Here is a 21281-nt window from a genome sequence, read left to right on the forward strand (position 1 = left end):
CCCCAAAATATGGATCCGAGGCTCCTCTGCTTGTCGCAAGCTCTCTTGATTTTTTTTCAAACCCGTGAGCCAGCAACAAGCGGGACGCCGCAAATCCATAATTTGGGAAGCCAGGGATAAGCATATTTCATTTTTTTCGAAACTGAAAGCCAGGAAAATCTGTTGGTGGAATCCGATTTTTCTACTAAACTATACATTATAATCAACGTTTTCTTATAGAAAGGTAGAATTCTCGTATATCGGTCAACTTCACTAATAAAAGAAAAATCGAATTCACAAATTTACATCTAACACTTTCAGCTTCAAAATTTGCTTCTTCTCTTTGGAAGCATGATGATGACTGTCGTTCGACACGAGGTCCAACCGCAATTCAGTTCACTATGCATCCCATGGGTTGATCACAAACAATTTAGAAGCTTTGAACATGGAAATCGATAGCATAGCTCATGGATTTCATCATAACAATCTCATTGCGCAAATCAATGAATCGACCAACTTGAACATGATGATTATGACACAAGATAACCATAAGCAAAACACACTGAATCCGTGTTGGAGTGATGATCTATGCGTCCATAGTTTGACACATACGAATCTGAAGAGAAAGCTTTGGGAACTTATGTGGAAAAAATATGAAATCCCTGTTGTCGGTTGATGAATCAATCCATGAAGCAAAACACAGGAATTTAATGTGTAACACACACGACGTTTGTAAGAAAATCATAGCAAATCGATATGGACGTTCATGAATCGATCCATAATTTTAAACACACAGATCGAGCGTGTGGATTTTTATCAGTGTGATGAGAAACTCGGTGCATGTGAGCGGCGCTGACTGCAACCCGACGTAAACAATAACATTTAGTGCATCGCGAAGAATTCCGTCGCCGTTCCTCAAATTTGGTTTTATTCCAGAACATGTGTAACGACGGACAGTCCTTGAATATCTGTGATTTGAACGAAGACGTGCTGGAACACATATTCCAGTACCTGCACCTCCCTGACCTGGACCGAGCGGCTCGAGTTTGCCGTAAATTCTATTCCACCATTAACTGCTATGTGTTTGCGAAGCTTAGCGCCAAACTGCTCCTAACAGGCCACCAAAGGAAGTCTTCAAATTCCTTCCGATTGAGTCGAGATGTAATCGATTTCAGCTATCGGAAACGGATGCATTTGTTTGAAAATTGGCGCTATGGTCGGTACCGGGAGTCACAGTTGTTCCACCATCGGACAATCTACTTCTCGCAGGTGGTTCTGGAGAAGCGATGGCTCTACATGACCCACCGGGGCCAGTTGCGGGCTCACGAACGAGTGCCGAAGGATTACATGGTCAAGAATAGGCCGAGTTGGGCGGTGGGCAGAGAGAAGGATCCGGACATAAGCTGGGTGGTTAAGCAAAGACAGGTTCTGTTTGGCGGACGAATGGATGGAACCTGTTTCGTGCAGGATCAGGCCAATCAGTGCTACAGCCAGCAACGGCTGGAAGATGACGTGATTACAGCGGTAGACTTTGAAGGGGACCTGTACATCTGCTCCACCAAATCGAGCTGCACATCGTTCTGGAGAGGAACGGTCGAGTTTGGTGACCGGAGGTTGACGCTGATGAGGCGCCTAGATGAACCGTATCAAACGGTAAAACTGTGTCCGGACGAAGGAAAGCTGCTTGCGGTGGGGAAGTATCATGACCGGAGTAAAGGAGCACTGAGGGTGATCGATGTCGAGAGGTAATTGAATGGGTCTTGAAGATTTTAGGTTGACGCCCGATGAAGAATAACAGCAAAATAGACCTCTTCACTACATCAGAATCATAGATAGAGAAGCACGCAATGAATACGGCTAAACATCGACTTTGTATCAAAGCTTAAGCCTTGATTCTAGAAACCGATACTACTCGGCAAAGTAGTGGTCAAGTGCACAGAGTGTCTACCAAATAAACGAACGTAGAGAATCCTGTCGCGTCTGATACCTTGGACAGATACGCATTGGAAATAGAATGATGGTCCACATCAATGAAAATTCAATTTTTGCCAGTGCACAGTTCGGATTCCGACATGAATATTCGACCACTCACCAACTTTTATGTGTAACTAGTGGTCCCGGCAAACTTCGTCTTGCCATCAAGTAGGCTGTTGAAAAACGCTTTTGATCGTCCCATATAAAATGACAGTTTCGTTCGCGCTTGTTTTTTCAACTTTCCCGGTGAATATCCTGGGATTTTTATACACACAAACACGTCGGAACCCTTGACGATCAAAATTGAGTAAGAATAATTCAGATCCGTTGACCCGTTCGTAAGCCATTTCGTGACATACAAACACCATTCCATTTTTATTTATATAGATAAATTTTGAATACGTTCCAATAAATTTTAGGACTATTCTACTGGTCTTGCTCTACTAGACATAGAAAAAGCATTCGACAGTGTTTGGCATGAAGGCCTGATTGTAAATTAAAAAAAAAATTGATAATTGGTTCAGCACACCAAATTTTAGATTTTCCTTCTAACAAAATATCTAGTTTCCAGCGTCATAAGAGTAGTGTGTAGCGTATGACAGTAATATTCATTCTGTTTTCTTCCAGTGGAACAACGTCCAAGCTGGACTCACCGTCAAAGGCCGTATATCAGCTCGTTTGGAGGGATTCTAACACCATTTTGACGGGGAACTTCGACACCACAATGCGGATGGTGGACATCCGTACCGCTTGCGACGTAGCCATCTGGACCGATCCGTACGATGCTTCCGTTTACTGTTTGGAGTATGACGGCGCGTATGCGGTTCTTTGCGGTATGAAGCACAACTTTAGGGTCAATCTATACGACATACGCGTTCCGAAACGGTGCGTTCAAATGTACTTCCCATCGAATAAATTTTCCCAATACTCACCGGTGCACAGCTTGGCGGCCGATTCTAGTCAATTGTTCGTCGTGACGGACCACGATTTGCGAATACTGAATTTCAATGCCCACGGGACGGAAACGAAAGATTACACCTGGGATTTAAATAAATGGCTTTATTGAAGAAACAAGTTTGGATAAAACCGAAGGCCCTCTATCGATTCGTCGCGACAAAGTTTTCCCAATCGTTCGGCCGTTAATAGTCGCTCGTTCGCCAACAATAGGGATATGCCTACAACTCGTGCCAGCTCATCAGCACTGATCGATGTGCTCTTCTCCACGAGTTCTGCCGTTTCCTGCGACACCAATTCGTCATCGTGATTGTCCAGTTGTAGCACCATGGCACCGCTTGGAAATTGTCTCAATTTGATTGGTCCGATTAATAATTTGCATGCTTCTAGTAAATCTTCGGGTGACAGCAGTTCGAGGCCACGTGCTCGATTAACTCTGCAGTAAACGTCGGCAAGGGACATCATCCCACCGGCTTCCTGTAATTAAAAGGTAACGTACAGTCTTTCCGCAGTTATGGATAGCCCACAGATATGGATCAATGATTAAACGAAGAATATCTCATCAAATAGAGAACACGAAAACACATTTTACCTACGTGAACAATGAATCTAGAAAGCGTCGCCAACTAGTTCAAGTATTTGGCACATTGTTTCCGCCCGTAGGAAATAAAATGTTAATCACAATCTTAAAAGCGTTGATTTACCTATATTACAGTTAAACTTGTAAACCTTTCAATTTCCGCGCTGTTGTAGTATTCTGATTCATAATATGGATTCGTTTGATTCATAATAAGGATCATCTTCTCTCGCTATATCTGGAGTCTGGGTCATTTGGTATAACACCATTTGGCGTGAAGGACATTTGAAATAACATTTTTCATGAAAAACAACCGTCTTTTGAAAAAAGGGATATCACTCTGGTTATTCCAAATGGCCAGTGTGCCAAAGAGACTGCCCATTAATTACGTAAGCAAATTTTTGGAGTTAGTTGATTCATAACTGTGGAGCAACTGTAAATGATTTCATTTGAATGATCAGAACTCGCAGCTTACCGTTATAGGATCCAACAACATTTCAACCAATTGCTGCGAAAGTTTCATGAAGTACTCGGAATTGCTTCTCGTCCCATCTCTGGTCACCGGATCGTCAATGCCCAAGCTCATCAGGTACGACTTGAATCGTACGGTTTCGTCCTCGGATATGTCCCCGTGGCGTTCGCGAATTTTTGCGCTAACAACCTTCGACACGGCAACCATTTCCTTGGCTTTCTCCATCAGTTTCCCCAGATCCTTGAAAGCCAAGCTGATACTTTCATCGGTTTGCTTATGTTTTTCGACCAGATTCCTTTCGATTCCCATTATCCCGGTTCGTAGAACCCGCTTCGATGGTTCCGCAGCAGTTGGCGTACTTGGGTTGGAACTTTCCCCATCGGTGACCGCCCAAATTTTAGCTTTCACCGTTTCGTACAGGGCTTGGACAAATCCGGGCTCGACTCCGTTTTTGCCGGAAATTTTCACAAACGATGCCACACTGTAGTCCATCGGGCCGGGTGTCTTGTCCGGCAGTATCGGTCCCAGCCTGAGGATGATGCGTTTCTTCCGCCCGAACAGCATCGAGCTGGCTTCCTCTTCGTCGAACGATTGGACGTATTTCAATCGAAGCGATAGGGCATTGCCACCGCGTGCAATCTCTCCGTTGCGACCCCACAGCAGTCGATGGCTGGTCAGGACGAGTTCACCGTCCTCGTAGCTAGTCTGCAAGATTGAAACAGATGTAACATTCTGTAAACCGCGGATATTTCATTTATTTATTTATTTATTTATTTCGTCAAGCATAGGTAGACTACATACAATAATTACAATACTTTCTTACATGTTATGGATTACTTCTATTGTTCTTTAGTTGTGTTTTAAGCTGCTCTTTGGACATAGTAATGCCAATGAATTCGCAATGTACATTATACTGACGCATCATACGGTTTATTGGTCCGTTTTGAGCATAATGCGTTCTGCATGATTTTTCTGAAAATAATTTTCTTGTTCTTAAATGCCGAGAGGGTGTGTAGAAGTTTAGTTGAGAAAGAAGTGCAGCGGAGTCTACACGGTTCTAAATAATGTTGTTTATAAAGAGAATCATTGCGAATTCCCGGCGTTGCTTAAGTGTTTCCAAGTTGATGAGCATGCAGCGTGCTTCATACGACGGAAGTGGCAGCACAGTCCAATTCAATTTCCGAAGGGCGTATAAAAGGAACTGCTTCTGTACTGATTCTATGCGTTCTTCGTGTACGACATGATACGGGTTCCATACTAGGTGACAGTATTCCAGAATTGGTCTTACATATATAGTATACGCCGGGGCCCATATAGCCGTAGCGGTAAACGCGCAGCTATTCAGCAAGACCAAGCTGAGGGTCGTGGGTTCGAATCCCACCGGTCGAGGATTTTTCGGGTTGGAAATTTTCTCGACTTCCCAGGGCATAGAGTATCTTCGTACCTGCCACACGATATACGCATGCAAAAATGGTCATTGGCACAGTAAGCTCTCAGTTAATAACTGTGGAAGTGCTCATAAGAACACTAAGCTGAGAAGCAGGCTCTGTCCCAGTGGGGACGTAATGCCAGAAAGAAGAAGAAGAATATAGTATACAATAGTTTAATAGTATATGGGTCTTGAAAATTGTTGCTGAACCTCTTAATGAAGCCAAGCATGCTGTTTGCTTTGTTTATTATGGAATTATAATGCAAATCAGCGTTATAAGTGAGTTTAGAGTCTAGGATTACGCCCAAATCCCTTACAATTTTACACTTCTGCACTACTTGATTTCCTAAAAATACTTCAATTGGTGGTGTTACATATTTTCGACTAAATGCTATTGAATTACATTTTTTGATATTGAGCTGAAGTAAACTTTTATGGAAGAATAAGTTAATGTCATTCTGGAATTCTTCTGCTTCGCTAGAATTACTTACTTCCATGAAGAGCTTCATGTCGTCTGGAAAATTTTGTCGTTTACGAGAGATTCGAAGAGTTTGGGAATACATGAGATAATGGCAATTCCGCGATAGTTCCTTATGTCAGATTTTGTACCTGATTTGAAAACAGGCACCAAATATGAGGATTTCCAAGCTACTTGGAATTTTCCATTATTTAGAGACATGTTGAAAAGGCGTTCTAAGGGAAGGCTAAGTTCTTCTGAGAGATTTTTGAAGAACACGGGTGCAATGCCATCCGGTCCTGCTCCCTTAGTTGCGTCCAGGTTTTTTAGTGCCGATAAGATTTCTTGTTGTGATAGTTTTTCAATAGATATACTATTAGAAATTTCTGGGAAAAAAGAAAAGAAATTGCGGTCGCGGTCTTCTTCAGAGTAGGTGGTATACACTTCTTGAAAGAAATCTGCAAAGAGGTTGCAGATATCGGAAGAGTTTTCACCTACGTTTCCGTCAAAATGCATTCGCGAAGGGAAATTGCTACTTTTTAATTGTGTGTTTACATAATTAAAAAAGTTTTTAGGACATGATTTGACTTCGGATTCGACCTTACGATTATATTCTTCATGTGCGGAGTTAATGGCTGAGTTGAGTTGGTTACATGTGTCGTTGTAAGTTGGTGGCAGTATTTACTTTTTTGTATAATTTATGCGCTTTCTGTTTCTTGTTCTTTAGGTTTTTCAGATGTGGGCTAAACCACACCGGTAATTTGTTATTTTGTATTCGTCTTTTTCTTCTTGTTGGCACAGTTTCATTAATTATTTGTTGAATAATTGAATGGAACTTGTCTACTTCGGTGTCGACATTTCCATCAATACTTATGATATGTTGCCAATTAATTGTACATAGTCTACGTTTGGCTTCTTTGTAATTTGCTTTATTGTATTCCGGCACTTCCTCGTACTCCCAGTCGCTGGGGAGAGAAGTTTTATGTATGAAGATTGAATATTCAATTGCTGTGTGAAATACTTCATTTTTCCATAGAGGTGATAATGATGTATACACACAGAAATCTTCAGTGCAATTTGTAAATAAGAGGTCCAAGTAAGAATTTTGCTGGTTTTTTACGTGATTAATTTGATTTAGGCCAAAATATGATGTTTTGTCGAATAAAAATTGTAAAGTACTGTCTTCGCCTACGACTGGGAGTAAAAGTGATTCATTTTCATTGTCTGTAATGAAGTCGGCATTGCGTTGGTTGAAGTCGCCATAAATATGCAGTTTTACTTCAGGTTCCATATTTGAAATAATAGTTTCGACAATTTTGAAAAATAATTCAAAAGAATGTTTGTTAGCGTGTTCAGGTGGAAAATACACGGATGAAAAAATATGCGTTTCTCCATTAATTAGAGCTTTAGCCCAAACATTTTCGAATTCTTTGTGTTTGAAAGTTTCAATTTCTTCAGAAGTAAAGTCTGCATTGGAGGCTATGAGAACTCCACCACCGGACTTCTTATTACAGTGTTGCAAATTTAGGTCGTGCCGAAATACATTAAAATTGTTTCCAAAAATTTCTTCGCTTCTTACGCTTTTGTCCCAGCTAGTTTCGGTTCCAAGAATTATATTGAAAGAAGAAGATAAAAGTTTTTGATGAATTTCCTTCATTTTGGCTGAGCTTTTCATGCGATTGAAATTTTGGCAATATACCAGAATTTCAGTCGCATTCTGTTGTACTTACATTACTATGTGCGTCAGGTAGCGTGTGTAGGGTGGATGTTGTGGAGACGTCAGTGATGTCTGCTTCCAAGGAATGCGTCTTTATTTTCGAAAATTTTGTAAGCCGGCTGAGTAAAATTTATTAGCACTCTCCCTGGTAAGCTGCAGTCGCTGTATGCGCTCGCTGGATAAGAATGCCCGGTACGACTTCAAGTCTTCTAAGGCGTCGCTTCGCGAAATTCCGAGTTCTTCGTGAACGTCCAAGAAAATTTCGCGCAAAAGATTAGTGTCCGCTGGTAGTCCTTCTGCTGCTAATGTCAAAGATGCGCTAGTTTTGGTAAGTCCACGAATACATGTTGAAGGGGTCTGGTCATGCAAGAATGAAAGATAGGTCCGCACTATGTCCATGATTTTCGGGTCCCGTAGACGTGCTTTCAGGAAGCGTTGGTCCCCGGCTGCAGATTCTTCCGTGAGTCTGACTATAGGTGGACGCATGGGGTCAAAAAGTGGAGGGTTTTCAAGCCTGGCAGGTTTTTCAGGGCGATAAGGGTTGATGGTTTCCCCTTTTTGGAAATTTATGAATTTCGGTCCATTGTCCTTCTTTGGCGGCTGAGAAAATTGTACACGTGCCGCTGCCAAAAGTTCTTTGTCCAATGGTAATGACGAATTTCCACGCACAGAATTCATGTGCGTTGAAGTGATTTCTGTGTTGTTAGTAGTACTTTTGTCGATATTGTGGTTGTTGTCGTTGATGTTGCTGATGGTACTGTTATTTCTGCTATTGCTATTGTTGTTGATGTTACTGATGCTTCTGTTGTTGTTGTTTTTGTTATTGCCATTGTTGTTGTTGTTGTAGTTGTAGTTGTTGCTGTTGTTATTGTTGTTGTTGATGTTTCGGTGGTTTTGATTCCTGGCGTAAATTTCCTGGCGTTGTTTCCTCCTTAGTCTGGACTTCTTTTCCTTCTTTTCTTGTGTACGACGTGAACGCTGTTTAGCGTCATATTCAGTCCAGTCATGCTTCCATACTTTTTTATTGCCTAGCATGCGCCAGCTGGGGGAGGGTTTGATGATGTCCCCCAATTCATTGGCTAAGTTGTTTGCCATTATTGGTTCACATGTATGTGTATGTGTCGCCGAAAATGTTTTTGCCATTTCTTCGATGTGCGATTTTACATCGGAAGCTAGAATGGCATTTTTGTCGACCAAGTCATTAATTAATAGACCATTTCCGTCAGACCTTACCCCCTATTTTTATATTTTTCTTCGAAAGACGATTATTTTTAATGATTATTGACGCTTTCAGATCTAATTTATATGCACTCCTGATTTTATTGTAAATTTTTGAAAATTCGAGAATTTACCACATTTTGAGTAGTGCGGCACAGTTGTTTCAACCCTGTGGGTAAACAAAGTGGAGATTTTCCCACAACTTTCAAAACCCCTGCGCTGAGTGTTTGTAGATATGACGAAATGTCAATGTCAAATCAAGCACACGAGACGACACGACAAAATGGAGAATTCTGAGAGAAATCTGAGGTCCGATGGGCAAGCTTCGTTGTAAATGAAGCCCATCCCACAGACAAACAGACGTCACACTCTCATCATTGTCCATCGACCACATTTTTAACGGTCGATTCAAAAATATGGTAGGTGGCTAATCCACCACTCGCAGCGCTTGCATCGTTTTTGTTCGTGTATGACGTTTACACACTACCGCCATCTGTTGGCCTGTCGGCCAAACACACCGATTTTAGCATTGGGCGTACATGTCCTCGTGACTATGATTTTGATCCAGATTTGTTCTAAGTGTTACGTCTGTTTGTCTGTGCCCATCCTTTACTATTGTACTTATAACAAAAACTTTTACCGGAAGACGACTGCTAATAGACCGTTTTAAGCTTAGCAAGTGATGGAATTCTCCTTGGAAGCATTTCTGCAACGCTGCGGAACGTTTTCTACAAAAGGGGCATATTGGCCGGTTTGTTTTGAAACGTCAAGAATTGGACCGTTTGCAGATTTTTCGGGGAGACCTACGAGAGTGGTAAAATGGGGAAGTATGTATAATCCATTGGTCATATGGTTCCGGAACAGCTTGACGACATAAGCAGCAGATATCAAACGGTAGGGTAAACAGGTATAGGCCCCCCTAAGGAAAAACTGCTCTATCGCAGTGGCAAATCCATTACTTATACAGTTTTTGGTGTCAAAGTGTTATTTACTTAGTTAATCATGCTTTGCATGCAACTTTCTCTTGCCAGGTAGCTTCTAAAGCGAGTACAAGACGTTATCTGCAAACGGTCCAATTCTTGACGTTTCAAAACAAACCGGCCAATATGCCCCTCTTGTAGAAAACGTTCCGCAGCGTTGCAGAAATGCTTCCAAGGAGAATTCCATTACTTGCTAAGCTTAAAACGGTCTATTAGCAGTCGTCTTCCGGTAAAAGTTTTTGTTATAAGTACAATAGTAAAGGATGGGCTTCATTTACAACGAGGCTTGCCCATCGGACCTCAGATTTCTCCATTTTGTCGTGTCGTCTCGTGTGCTTGATTTGACATTGACATTTCGTCATATCTACAAACACTCAGCGCAGGGGTTTTGAAAGTTGTGGGAAAATCTCCACTTTGTTTACCCACAGGGTTGAAACAACTGTGCCGCACTACTCAAAATGTGGTAAATTCTCGAATTTTCAAAAATTTACAATAAAATCAGGAGTGCATATAAATTAGATCTGAAAGCGTCAATAATCATTAAAAATAATCGTCTTTCGAAGAAAAATATAAAAATAGGGGGTAAGGTCTGACGGAAATGGTCTATTGGGGCAGTTGGTCAATGGAGTGCGCTGCAGCAGATGTTGATATTATTATTTCTTCTACTGCTGCGGTTGCTGCTGATTTGACCGCTTTTTCTACAGCAGCGCATGGGTCTGTTGGAGGTGTGTCAAGAAGTGCCGATAGTTGATGTTTTATTTCTGCGGCACTTGTCTTGCTGCTACTGTTGACGATGGAAATGCTCCGTTTAATTTCGCTCAGCATTTGTTCAAAATGTGCCAGCGTTTTGTCGTGCATAACACTAAGGCTATTAAAATTAGTTGCTAATTTGTGGTTTGCTGTCAATGAATGTCCAATACTTTCCGAGATATGTTTGAAAGATGTGGACAGTTCATTAAGATTAAATTCAGGAATGAATTTATCCTGACAGTCTTGGCACAAAGGAAGCATGAAGGTACGTAAAATTTCTTCGTGGTGTCGTTGTACGCCAATGCAGGCAGCGTGATAGGTCCGCTTACAGTTGCCTTGGCAGCGCCAAAGAAAACGATTGTCGTTTTGTGTACAGTTCACAACACCACACTTCATTTTGCACACGCGTCGATAAAAAAATGTAAATTAAAAGCTTACGCGAGGTGCGCGCGCGGGTCAAATAAAAATGTTTATTAAAAAAAATTAAAAGGAAAAAATATACACAAGAGCGCCGAGACAGCGCGTCCGAACACAACGGAGGTTCGTAATGCAATTCTATAGCTATAGCAATTTCTCAATTAGGGTAAGCGTTCCCTTAGTTGTGGGTGTTCCTATAGTTGCGGTAGTGCCGTTTTCACTGATTTTATTACATTTGCCACAAAACCGACACTGCCAATCGACGTAGTGGCTTGTTGATACACGGAATAGTTGAAAAGAGCGTTCAAATTGCTTTAAAACTGATGTAATAACACTAAAATTGCTAAAGCTTTCCTTACTTATACCTAGTTGCGGTAAAGTGTTCCTATAATGGAGGATTCAATAAGAAAACAACGGATAACGCAACTATAGGAACACAAATTAAAAATATACCGCAACTAAAGGAACAGAGTACCAATGGGGCTCTGCACTGTTTTGATTTTGTGTAGGATTTTGATGTTTACTGGCCTTGCTGTTTACAAATTTAATGTAGGAGTAAAAGAGAGAGGAAGATTTTTGTGCAGTGACCCATTGAGCTCTCGCCGAGCGGTGTCACGAACACGTGCGCAAATTTGCTGGTTGAAAATGCTGCCGTTTGATTTTGCTGGGAACAGCTGATCTTTGTTTATATTTTCAACCAGCATTCTTGAAGTAGTGTTGGTGACATGTAACGTGTATGTACACGAGCGCAGAAACCACTATGGGGCTCTGCACAAAAATGTACCTCTCCCTCTCATTCTTTCACGAAATTTGTAAACAACAAGGCCAGTTAACGTCAAAATCCCATACAAAACCAAAACAGTGCAGAGGCCTATAGTGGAGGTATTATTTTTCACTGACATGCCGTGGATTACTGCGATGAAATCATTTTAGCATAGCATAGCATAGCATAGACTGACTGTACATGTCAATGGTTGCTACTCTGTGATTGATCAGAACTGGTAATAATTGCACTGCAATCCAAATGAATAAGGGATGGGAGTTTCCGCTTAATCTCGGAGTGCAATTTTAGCAGATCTAATATTATTGATCAATAACGGCGCCGGCCAAGTCCTTACAGTCGGTTGGGATAGGAAGTTTTGTCTCAAAAAGTTTTTGGTAGAAGATTTAAAATAAACGTCAACATCTATAATGTCGAACCATTCAAAAGAAGTTTTTACTAATGGCGAAAGAGAAAAATATATGCGTTTATTTTAAATTCTATGAAACAGGAATAATGCCGACACTTTTAGTGACGAACCATACATAGTTTGTTTGAAAATTACATAAAAGTATTATTGAACATTTATGCCTCAAGAAGAAAAGTCTTTGGTAGAAGTTTTAAAATAAACGTCGACATTCATAATGTCGAACAATTCAAAAAATATTTTAAGTAATGTCAAAAATTTTATTTGTATATTAGAATTGGGTCCTAAAATTTTTAATGAATTCTTGTTTTTATTTGATAACACGAAAGAGCATGTTACTGCAACTCCTTTAGCAATTTTTCCCGCTGAAATAAAGACTAAATCATGTTTAAACTCAAATTTCAAAATTTGGTCCATGAATGAACCTTGACACTTTTGATCATGTTTGACGTTCGCTTAGTCGTCAAAAACACCACAGGGCTTTTAGTTTTAACACTGGGGTTGTTCCTATTTGACATTTCGGAAGGAACACGGAAAACAAAATATACCCAAAAATTTGAGTTTAAGCCAAGGGGTGTGACAAAATCTAAAGAAACATAAAAAAATGGTTTTCGGGCTTAAACCAACGGAGAACATTAAAAAATTGAGTAAACATGTGTTTTTGTCCTAAACTTAAGCGTTTAGCACTAAAATTGGGACAGGGCTTTAGGACCCTATTGTATAAAACAGGCATAATGCCGACACTTGTAGTGACGAATCATACGAAGTTTGATTGAATATTACAAAAAAGTAACGCTTTCATGAAAAAATGTGTTATCATAAGCATGAAACGAGCTCACCAGTTGGTAATCCATCCTCGACTGAACACGAATATCTTTTCGCACTCACACAGCGCAAATAGCAAAACTTCTCGGCGCCCCGAAAACGAACCGTCTTGTTTGGGCTTTCCAAAACACTGCCCAGCAAAACCCGCGAAACGGAAACCAAACTCTGCCGTGGATTACTGCGATGAAATCATTTTTCTCATTAAGTCAATGGTCGTTACCTGGGAGGGAGGCACCGATACTACACATGAAATATAGAACAAAGTTTGTTTGAACTGCAAGATAACTCCAGCTTGCCAACAACAATCAAGGCAGGCTTGGGGAAAATCGCTAGTTTTCTTTTGTTGTGTACTTTCGATCTTTCCTGACAAACATGGAAAAAGGGCCACAGTTTTCTATGCACCAGATATTAATTTTCATTGGAAAAAGTAAAACCATGCGTTTTTCAATACTTTATATTCAATCAGTTGAAAGGTGCTCACGTGACATTACTTGCATTATGTGCATGAATTGATTTTCGTTCAATTTTTGTCACTTTTGATGAAATGCGAAAATGTGTTTTAATCAGTTACGCGCTTTTTCCATGTTAGTCCAATGTTTGAGATCTGGGCTCACAGTCACAGTTCGTGACAGTGGAATCCCGGCTCACTATGACGTACAGAAATTTTGTATTGGTTTGTCCCTCCCAGGTATCGACGAATCATCATGGTGTATGTAAGCAGCACAAAGCAAAAGGGTTTATTCGATAATTTTACCAGATTTCCAATCTTATTCAAAACAAATCGGAATTGTTTAATAGTGGTTAGAAACTGGGAGGGAGAAACCAATACAAAATTTTTGTGCGTCATAGTGAGCCGGGATTCCGCTGTCACGAACTGTCACTGTGAGCCCAGATCTCAAACATTGGACTAACATGGAAAAAGCGCGTAACTGATTAAAAAACATTTTCGCATTTCATCAAAAGTGACAAAAATGGAATGAAAATCCATTCATGCACACAATGCAAGTAATGTCACGTGAGCACCTTTCAATCTGATTGAATATAAAGCATTGAAAAACGCATCGTTTTACTTTTTCCAATGAAAATGAATATTTAGTGCATAGAAAATTGTGGCCCTTTTTCCATGTTTGTCAGGAAAGAACGAAAGTACACAACAAAAGAAAACTAGCGATTTTCCCCAAGCCTGCCTTGATTGTTGTTGGCAAGCTGGAGTTATCTTGCAGTTCAAACAAACGTTGTTCTATATTTTGTGTGTAGTATCGTGCATTGGTCCATAGAAAAAATGCAGAACATTTTAAACAGGATTTAAAATGCTTTACAATATATTGCATCGCATTTTTCTCGAATCCTTCCGAGTGTTAGATGCGCCGATTTGAAAAATTATGCTTGATTTGTTCATTGCAATAAACGAATGCTTACTGTATTGCATCAATGATGACTTTCCGAGTTACAGGGCGCTTCACCTTAAAGTGCCCAACTGTACCCGACATTCCCCTATAGCTTTTCAGCAAAACTCCTTTTTGACTCACCTTTTCATCACCATCGTACAGCTTGATATTACGGTCTTTGGCCACAAACGATTCGTTCTCCGCTAGCCGAGCCGCACAATACTCGAAACGATTCATTTGGGAAAAGTTTGACCATAAATTTTACCGAATTTCACTAGAAAGTCCAATTTCTATTCTACTTTGTTTTCATATTTCCGATCACAGAAGTAGGCACTCAAACAAAACGGAACACACTCGCAAGCTTGACTTTTCTCGCGCAGATCTCATCGCTCATTGGTCAGCTGATTCCCTTCAGAATCGTGCGGTCTTTCACGACACTCTCCCTTTGTATGGCACAGACCTATCGACACTCACGAGTGTCGCTGCAGTGACTTGACAGTTGCATCTGTCATTCTTTTTTTGTCTCCTCGTTCTTGTTTCCTTTTTGTCAACGCGATAGTGTTAAGTCGCTTTCGCAAGTCCAGTCGTTTATTGCTGCATTTTAATCGAAATTACGAACTTCTTTTAATGGAATATTAAGTGCTAAAGTGAAGACAGTATATCTATTTCAATTCCTTTGCTCGGTAAGATGTCCAAATCCAAATCCAAGCAACATCAGTTGAGCAAAAGCGTAAGTACTGAAAGCGGACTTCTGTCGTCTCCCGGTCTTAATATAGAGGGGCGAGACTCACCTGACCACAATATTATCAGGCCACCCAAAATGCAGCGAGAATAACCTTAATCTTCTCTATTCGTTACCGCTTTCACATCAGGAACAACGCGATGAGTATCGCAACTTTCGGGTAGTGTTCTCCTACTGCATCTTGATCATCCTCCTACCGGTGGGCACTTTCTTCGGGTGCAAGAACCTGCTGTGCGATAAGTTCTTCCAACTCACGGAAGTCAGCAGCAATATCTATTCGGCGGTCGCAGCGGTCATTGCTCTGCACATAGCCCTTGGGTTGTACATCTACCGTGCCTACTTCTACAGCGATTCATCGTCGGCAGCGCCTGCCGGAGGCTACCAGAAGGTCTCCCAGAAGCAGGACTAAGAAGTTCCTACTGTTATCATCATCAACAATCGTTTCATACCCACACGAAAAGACATTCCATTCCCATTTCCACATCATCCCATCTGCTAATTCGATTCAAAATGGACAAATTGGAGCTAACGAAAGGTCAGATCATTCTGCTGGAGCTGGAGGATGAATGCGTCATCGGAGAAGTCCTGCACATTGGCGCCAAGAAGTCTTTCGTTCGCCTAAAGAACGTCCGGGATTTTCAGAGCAATGTCCCCATATCCGGCAATCAGGACTATTACAGCTCGGAAATCCGCACCGTTAAAATCATTCAGGACAGCACCCTGGACGAATCAAGTGGCCCCGAACAGAAAGATGGGTCGTCAACGAGCATCACCCGCCTCAACCTCGAAGACATCCAGGACATATACGACCGGATCGACAATCACATCTTCGTGTTCCAGACCGACATCAAATACCACGACGCAATCAAGTATCTGCGCACCCAGAGACTGCTCGCCATTGGGATGGAGGGCGTCGAGGGTGGACGACACTCGACTTCCCCGTCCCTCTTATCCATTGCCACGCCGGAGCGAATTTACGTGTTCGATGTGATGTGGATGAACGTGCCGAAGGATTTGCGCGCCATTCTGGGCGATCCGAAGGTGCGACGCGTGGCGCACAACGCCCGGCTGGTGGAGGACGTGCTTCGGCATCGGTATCAGGCGCCGCTGGGAAAGTGCTTCGACACGCTGGTAAGTTTGAAAACTATTACTATACACATTAGAAGAATCTTTGATCTGTGCTGAATGATTAACTAAAGAAATCATGCCAGCGTAGAAATTTCCGCAGAAAATTCTCCATCCTTAATTTAGGCATTCCATTGACTTCTCCAAAAATATGCAAAGAATCTAATTTGCCTCCAGGAATTTCCCAACAAATTTCTTGCATGACTGGAAAAAAATGCCGATCAGTTAACTTAATGTTAATTGTTAAGTTAATTAGAACGTAATGTCCCTGAGCAAGATATTTAAATTGTAAATCAATTCTTGGGCGTCACCCATCACAAACAATTCTTACCTTTTTTGTCATCCAATGCTACAGGTGGCGCACATTTCGACCACAAACGACTACGACGATCAGCACGAGTTGTCCATCCAGGAGTGTCTGGCAAAGTACTTAAATCTACCAAGCAACTTCTTCGACTCCAGCGTAAGTAACGATTGTACCGTCATGGAAAGGACATTTTGACTAACATTTTTTTCTTCTGACAGATCAAGTTCAACAACCGACCGTTGAAAGAGTCGCAACGCAAGGCCGCCGCCAAGAATGTGGCCTTTCTCCTAGCCCTGCAGGACTACCTGGTGCACGAAGTGATGCTGGAGCCGTTTTATCACAGCTGTCGCCAGTACGGTGCCAGCCTGGCCGGCGACGACGAGCATCTGGTGAGCGTGATGAAGCTATCCAAGGGCCGCAACGAGGATCTGCACGACATCGAACGCTTCCGGTTGAACGTTAGGGGTGAGGGAGAGGACGATGACGAGGTGGACGAGGTGGACGACTGATGACAAGAGACAGTTGTGAGTGTGTGCGTTTTTAAAGATTTAGGTATGAAATTGGACAACTTGAGTATTGATTTACGATTTATTTAAACATTTGAATTGTTAGAACATAGACAAACAGACGTAACACTTAAAATAATTTGCAATCGAATACATCGTCGCAAAACTGCTATCGACAAATACTAAAAGCACTGTATTTTGTTAGGCGGCTACCAGATGGCTGAAGCACAGACAAACAGACGTTACTCTCTCATCATTGTCCATCGACCATCTTTTTTAACGGTCGATTCAAAAATATGGCAGGTGACCAATCCGCCTCCTACAGCGCTCGCATCGTTTTTGTTCGTGTTTGACGTTTACACACTACCGCCATCTGTTGGCTTGTCGGCCAAACTTACCGATTACCGAACTTACCGAGGCGTACATGTCCTAGTGATTATGATTTTGATCGAGATTTGTTCTAAGTGTTTGTCTGTGGCATAAGTGTGTATAAACGTCAAACTCGGAACAAAAACGATATCAACACTGCGAATGATGAGTTATCGCAGACAAACAGATGTAACAGGTAAAACAGTTATCAATTTAAAACATAGTCACGCTTAATGCTAAAACCACTGTGTTCCGTGGATTGAAAACGAGGTGGCGGTAGTGTGCAAACGTCAAACTCGAGCAACAGCGATACCAGCGCCACGAGTGAGCCATTGGCAAACTAACAAATACTAAAATTGAGCGCTATTTTGCTTCCCGATGAAAACAATTCGAGTGTTAAGTGAATTTTGTTTGTGGAGTTATCATATTTGTGAAACTGACGTTGAAAGGACGATTGATGGCGAGTGAATGTGGATAAAACTTGTGAAGTAATCGTGTTCATCGTTAGAAGAGTAAGCGATAGAGAGCGAGTAGGATGTTACGTCTGTTTGTATGTGCCGAATCTGTTTCTACTGGGCCTATAACAAATGTTATAAAGCATTCATAATTAATATCCTGAATTTTTTAACATGACGTTCGGTCCAAAGGGATGTAAGATGCGCTGGTAAATCAATTAGGTAACTTGTTTGATCGCAAAGATTCATTAGAATGTTTCGCCTTCGTCAGTTTTTAGAACTCATTCATTTTTAAGTCTTTTCAAAGAATAAAGTAAAAATGTAGCTTGATTCATTGTAAGCCGTATATGAAGGGAGATGTTAATAAGAATCCACTTGGAATTGACGATTTTGCGAACATTTTTTTTCGATGACAGCCATTGTATTTGAACCAGCAAAAGTGAATCATTCCCAAAAGGGTTCATTGGTTTAGCCTATTCCGAGACAAAGAGCGCCACCTGAAAGAGGTGGAATGCCAAGAGATGGAGTTGTTGTACCGTTCTCAAGAAACGCGGAAGTTCCATCAGAAGATCAACGCATCCCGCAAAGGCTTCAAGCCGCGAACTGAAATATGCAGAGATAAGGATGGGAGCATCTTGACGGACGGACGCGAAGTGATCGAAAGGTTGAAACAGCTCTACGATGAACACCTAAATGGCGCAGAAGACACAGGCCAGAAGGTCAGGATAGCTAAGGCGATGGCTACGTCAGCACAGCAGACAGTGGAATGGAAACCCACCAGCTCCCACGATGGCGGAAGTTAAGCATGCCATACAACAGCTCAAGAACAACAAGGCCGCTAGCAAGGATGGTATCGGAGCCGAACTCATCAAGATGTACCGAGACAAGTTGGCCGCTTGTCTGCATCGGCTGATAGTCAGAATCTGGGAAACGGTTCAGCTACCGGAGGAGTGGAAGCAAGGCGTTATATGCCCTATCTACAAAAAGGGCGACAAACTGGAGTGCGAAAATTATCGTGCAATCACTATCCTAAACGCCGCCTACAAAGTGCTATCCCAGATTCTCTTCCGTCGTCTATCACCTATAGCAAACGAGTTCGCGGGAAGTTATCAAGCAGGTTTTATCGACGGCCGCTCAACAACGGACCAGATCTTTTCCGTTTTCCACAAATCCTTCAGAAATGCCGTGAGTATCAGGTCCCTACGCACCACCTGTTCATAGATTTCAAAGAGGCATACGACAGTGACCGTGTAGAACTATTGAAGATCATGGACGAGACCAGCTTTCCCGGGAAGCTCACAAGATTGATTAGAGAAATATAGAGCATCGATGTACTACGACAAGGTGATGGACTTCGGGCCTGCTGTTCAATACTGCGCTTGAAGGTGACATGCGGAGAGCCGGACTTAACAGTCAAGGCACGTTTTTCACGATACCCGAACAATTTGTCTGCTTCGCGGACGACATGGATGTTTATTGGAAGAACATTTAAAACTGTAGCAGATTTGTTCACTCACCTGGAACGCGAAGCAACAAGAGTCGGACTGATAGTGAATGCGTTGATAACAAAGTACATTCTGGTAGGTGGAACTGAGCGAGATGGTTGACGAGTAGTCCATGCTGACGGCCGACAACAACGTTAGTCGTTAAATACAAAGGCGCATCATTTGTGGAAGTCGTACCTACTAAGGGTTCTAGAAGAAATTGCGGTCAAGAAAGAGTCATCCCCGCACCAAAGGCACGATGTATTATAAAACGCTCATAACACCGGTAGTCCTCTACGGGCATGAAACGTGGGCGATGCTCGAGGAGGACCTGCAAGCACTCGGAGTCTTCGAACGTTGGGTGCTTAGGACGATCTTTGGCGGTGTGCAGGTGTGTTGCGGCGAAGGATGAACCACGAGCTCGCTGCACTCTACGGCGAACCTAGCAAAAGCTGGAAGAATGCGTTGGGCGGGGCATGTTCGCTGTCGTCCAGAAATCAATCTTAGAATACCCCCAGCAATTACTCAAAAGATTCCTCCAGACATATCATTGAAGGTTCTTCCAGAAATTGTGGAAGTCCTCAAAAAATTTCTCCAGTAATTCATTAAGTGGTTCTGCCATGGACTTTTCTCAGATATCTTGTAAGATTTTCTTTAGGTCTTCTTCAAGTATTCAATCATTATTTTTTCTAAGGATATCTCTAAATTATAGAAGAAAAAAATCTTAATGATTATATCCAGGAATTTATTAATTAATTTCAGTAAATTCATCCAGCACACAGACTTCCTTAGAGATGACTTTAATTTTTTTGTTTCTTTAAGATTTCAGCCAGAAAGTTCTTTATGCATAGATTCTTCCATGACTTTCTTTAGATAATTCCTTAAGATTTTCTTCAGAGAATACCCAAAAAGGAACATGCTCAAAATGTTTGTTCAAGAGCTTTTAAGGAATTTCTCTAGGTAGTTGTCATTGAATGTTAAATAATTTCAGGAATTCCTGAAAGAAATCGAGATACTGAAGATAATGAAGAAATTCCTGTTAAAATTTGTATATGAGTAATTGGAGAAATAGCTTAAAACTTTGGAGAAACCTCTGTAAAAAAATATTAAGGAACTTTATGGGGAATCCCGAATTTACATGGGACATCTTGTAGATTTGTTCGTATGAATTCTTGGATGATCTAGAACAGTGGTTCTCAACCTTTTTGGTTCCGCGACCCCCTTTGAAGCTTTACGAACGTCTGACGGACCCCTAAAGATGGATGTTCTTAAAATCAATGTTATGGAAAAACCGAATCTCTCCAATCATTTTCCCTTGCGTTCGCCACGCAGCTGATCAATTCCAGAAGCACCAAGCTGTGGCTGTGATCGAAAAGCGAGGTTTTCTCAACTATATTGTACAATATACACAACGCGACTATTGAAGTGTTATCTAAAGTACTGGACAGGCACTCCTACAAATCATGTCTGTATTCCACAGACTAATGGAGAAATCGTCAATCCAAAAATCCTGCTGTAATCTTTTTGAGGAGTCCACTATAAATTGATTCAGGAATTTACCTTGTATTTTCCAATAATAAAAACTTTGGCACTTCCAGGATCACTTTGACAGGGGCAATTTTCTCGGCTGAATTGTCTGAAACTTGGTAAAAAGAAGCGCTTGTAAATAACGCATATTGTGATCAGTAATTTGAAAAAAAAACCTTGTAGTAGTGAATGAAGAGTGCAAAGAATAAAATACTTCACATGGAATAACTCCGGATCTCGCCAACTAATCGCCAAAAATAAAAAATCGTCAGGAAATCTCCGAAAACCTTGGATCTCGTCAGTAAGCTTGCAAAATCAACTAATTCTTCAAATATTTCAGATATTTTTTATTGATACCTCCAGAAATTATCTTAGTTTTTAATATTCAAGATCACACTGGATAGAATTTGCATAGCTGTGCGTTGAGTAACTATAACTGACT

General features: G+C 41.4%; 3 protein-coding genes across 4 annotated transcripts; 2 read left to right on the plus strand and 1 right to left on the minus strand.

The window, feature by feature from the left end:
* The first annotated feature begins 816 nt into the window (after window positions 1-816).
* LOC5574961 (F-box/WD repeat-containing protein 4) lies at window positions 817-3027 on the plus strand. Its single transcript, XM_001655382.2, has 2 exons — window positions 817-1724; window positions 2581-3027. Exons 1-2 carry the CDS (start codon window positions 919-921, stop codon window positions 3017-3019), a joined length of 1245 nt encoding a protein of 414 aa, XP_001655432.1. The 5' UTR covers window positions 817-918; the 3' UTR covers window positions 3020-3027.
* Window positions 2993-14685, minus strand: LOC5574960 (vacuolar protein-sorting-associated protein 36). The gene is made up of 3 exons (XM_001655381.2): window positions 14466-14685; window positions 3960-4661; window positions 2993-3384 (listed from the first exon to the last, which is right to left on the minus strand). Exons 1-3 carry the CDS (start codon window positions 14559-14561, stop codon window positions 3013-3015), a joined length of 1170 nt encoding a protein of 389 aa, XP_001655431.2. The 5' UTR covers window positions 14562-14685; the 3' UTR covers window positions 2993-3012.
* A 163-nt stretch (window positions 14686-14848) lies between these two features.
* LOC5574958 lies at window positions 14849-18213 on the plus strand. 2 transcript variants are annotated; one of them, XM_021854255.1, is made up of 4 exons: window positions 14849-15054; window positions 15197-16197; window positions 16547-16654; window positions 16717-18213. In XM_021854255.1, exons 2-4 carry the CDS (start codon window positions 15577-15579, stop codon window positions 17005-17007), a joined length of 1020 nt encoding a protein of 339 aa, XP_021709947.1. In that variant the 5' UTR covers window positions 14849-15054; window positions 15197-15576; the 3' UTR covers window positions 17008-18213. The 2 variants fall into 2 exon arrangements, with proteins under 2 accessions (XP_021709947.1, XP_001655429.2); XM_001655379.2 differs by having other exon boundaries at window positions 14849-15007.
* Window positions 18214-21281: the final 3068 nt, after the last annotated feature.

The sequence above is a fragment of the Aedes aegypti genome, chromosome 3 (genome assembly GCF_002204515.2).
Source record: "Aedes aegypti strain LVP_AGWG chromosome 3, AaegL5.0 Primary Assembly, whole genome shotgun sequence".
NCBI lineage: Eukaryota > Metazoa > Arthropoda > Insecta > Diptera > Culicidae > Aedes > Aedes aegypti.

Coding starts and splice junctions, on each gene's coding strand:
- LOC5574961 (XM_001655382.2), top strand. CDS start 919: ATGTGTAACGACGGACAGTCCTTGAATATCTGTGATTTGAACGAAGAC. Junction 1,725..2,580: donor AGGGTGATCGATGTCGAGAG/GTAATTGAATGG, acceptor GTTTTCTTCCAG/TGGAACAACGTCCAAGCTGG.
- LOC5574960 (XM_001655381.2), bottom strand. CDS start 14,561: ATGAATCGTTTCGAGTATTGTGCGGCTCGGCTAGCGGAGAACGAATCG. Junction 4,662..14,465: donor TGTACGATGGTGATGAAAAG/GTGAGTCAAAAA, acceptor TCAATCTTGCAG/ACTAGCTACGAGGACGGTGA. Junction 3,385..3,959: donor TGTTGTTGGATCCTATAACG/GTAAGCTGCGAG, acceptor TTTTAATTACAG/GAAGCCGGTGGGATGATGTC.
- LOC5574958 (XM_021854255.1), top strand. CDS start 15,577: ATGGACAAATTGGAGCTAACGAAAGGTCAGATCATTCTGCTGGAGCTG. Junction 16,198..16,546: donor GAAAGTGCTTCGACACGCTG/GTAAGTTTGAAA, acceptor CCAATGCTACAG/GTGGCGCACATTTCGACCAC. Junction 16,655..16,716: donor GCAACTTCTTCGACTCCAGC/GTAAGTAACGAT, acceptor TTCTTCTGACAG/ATCAAGTTCAACAACCGACC.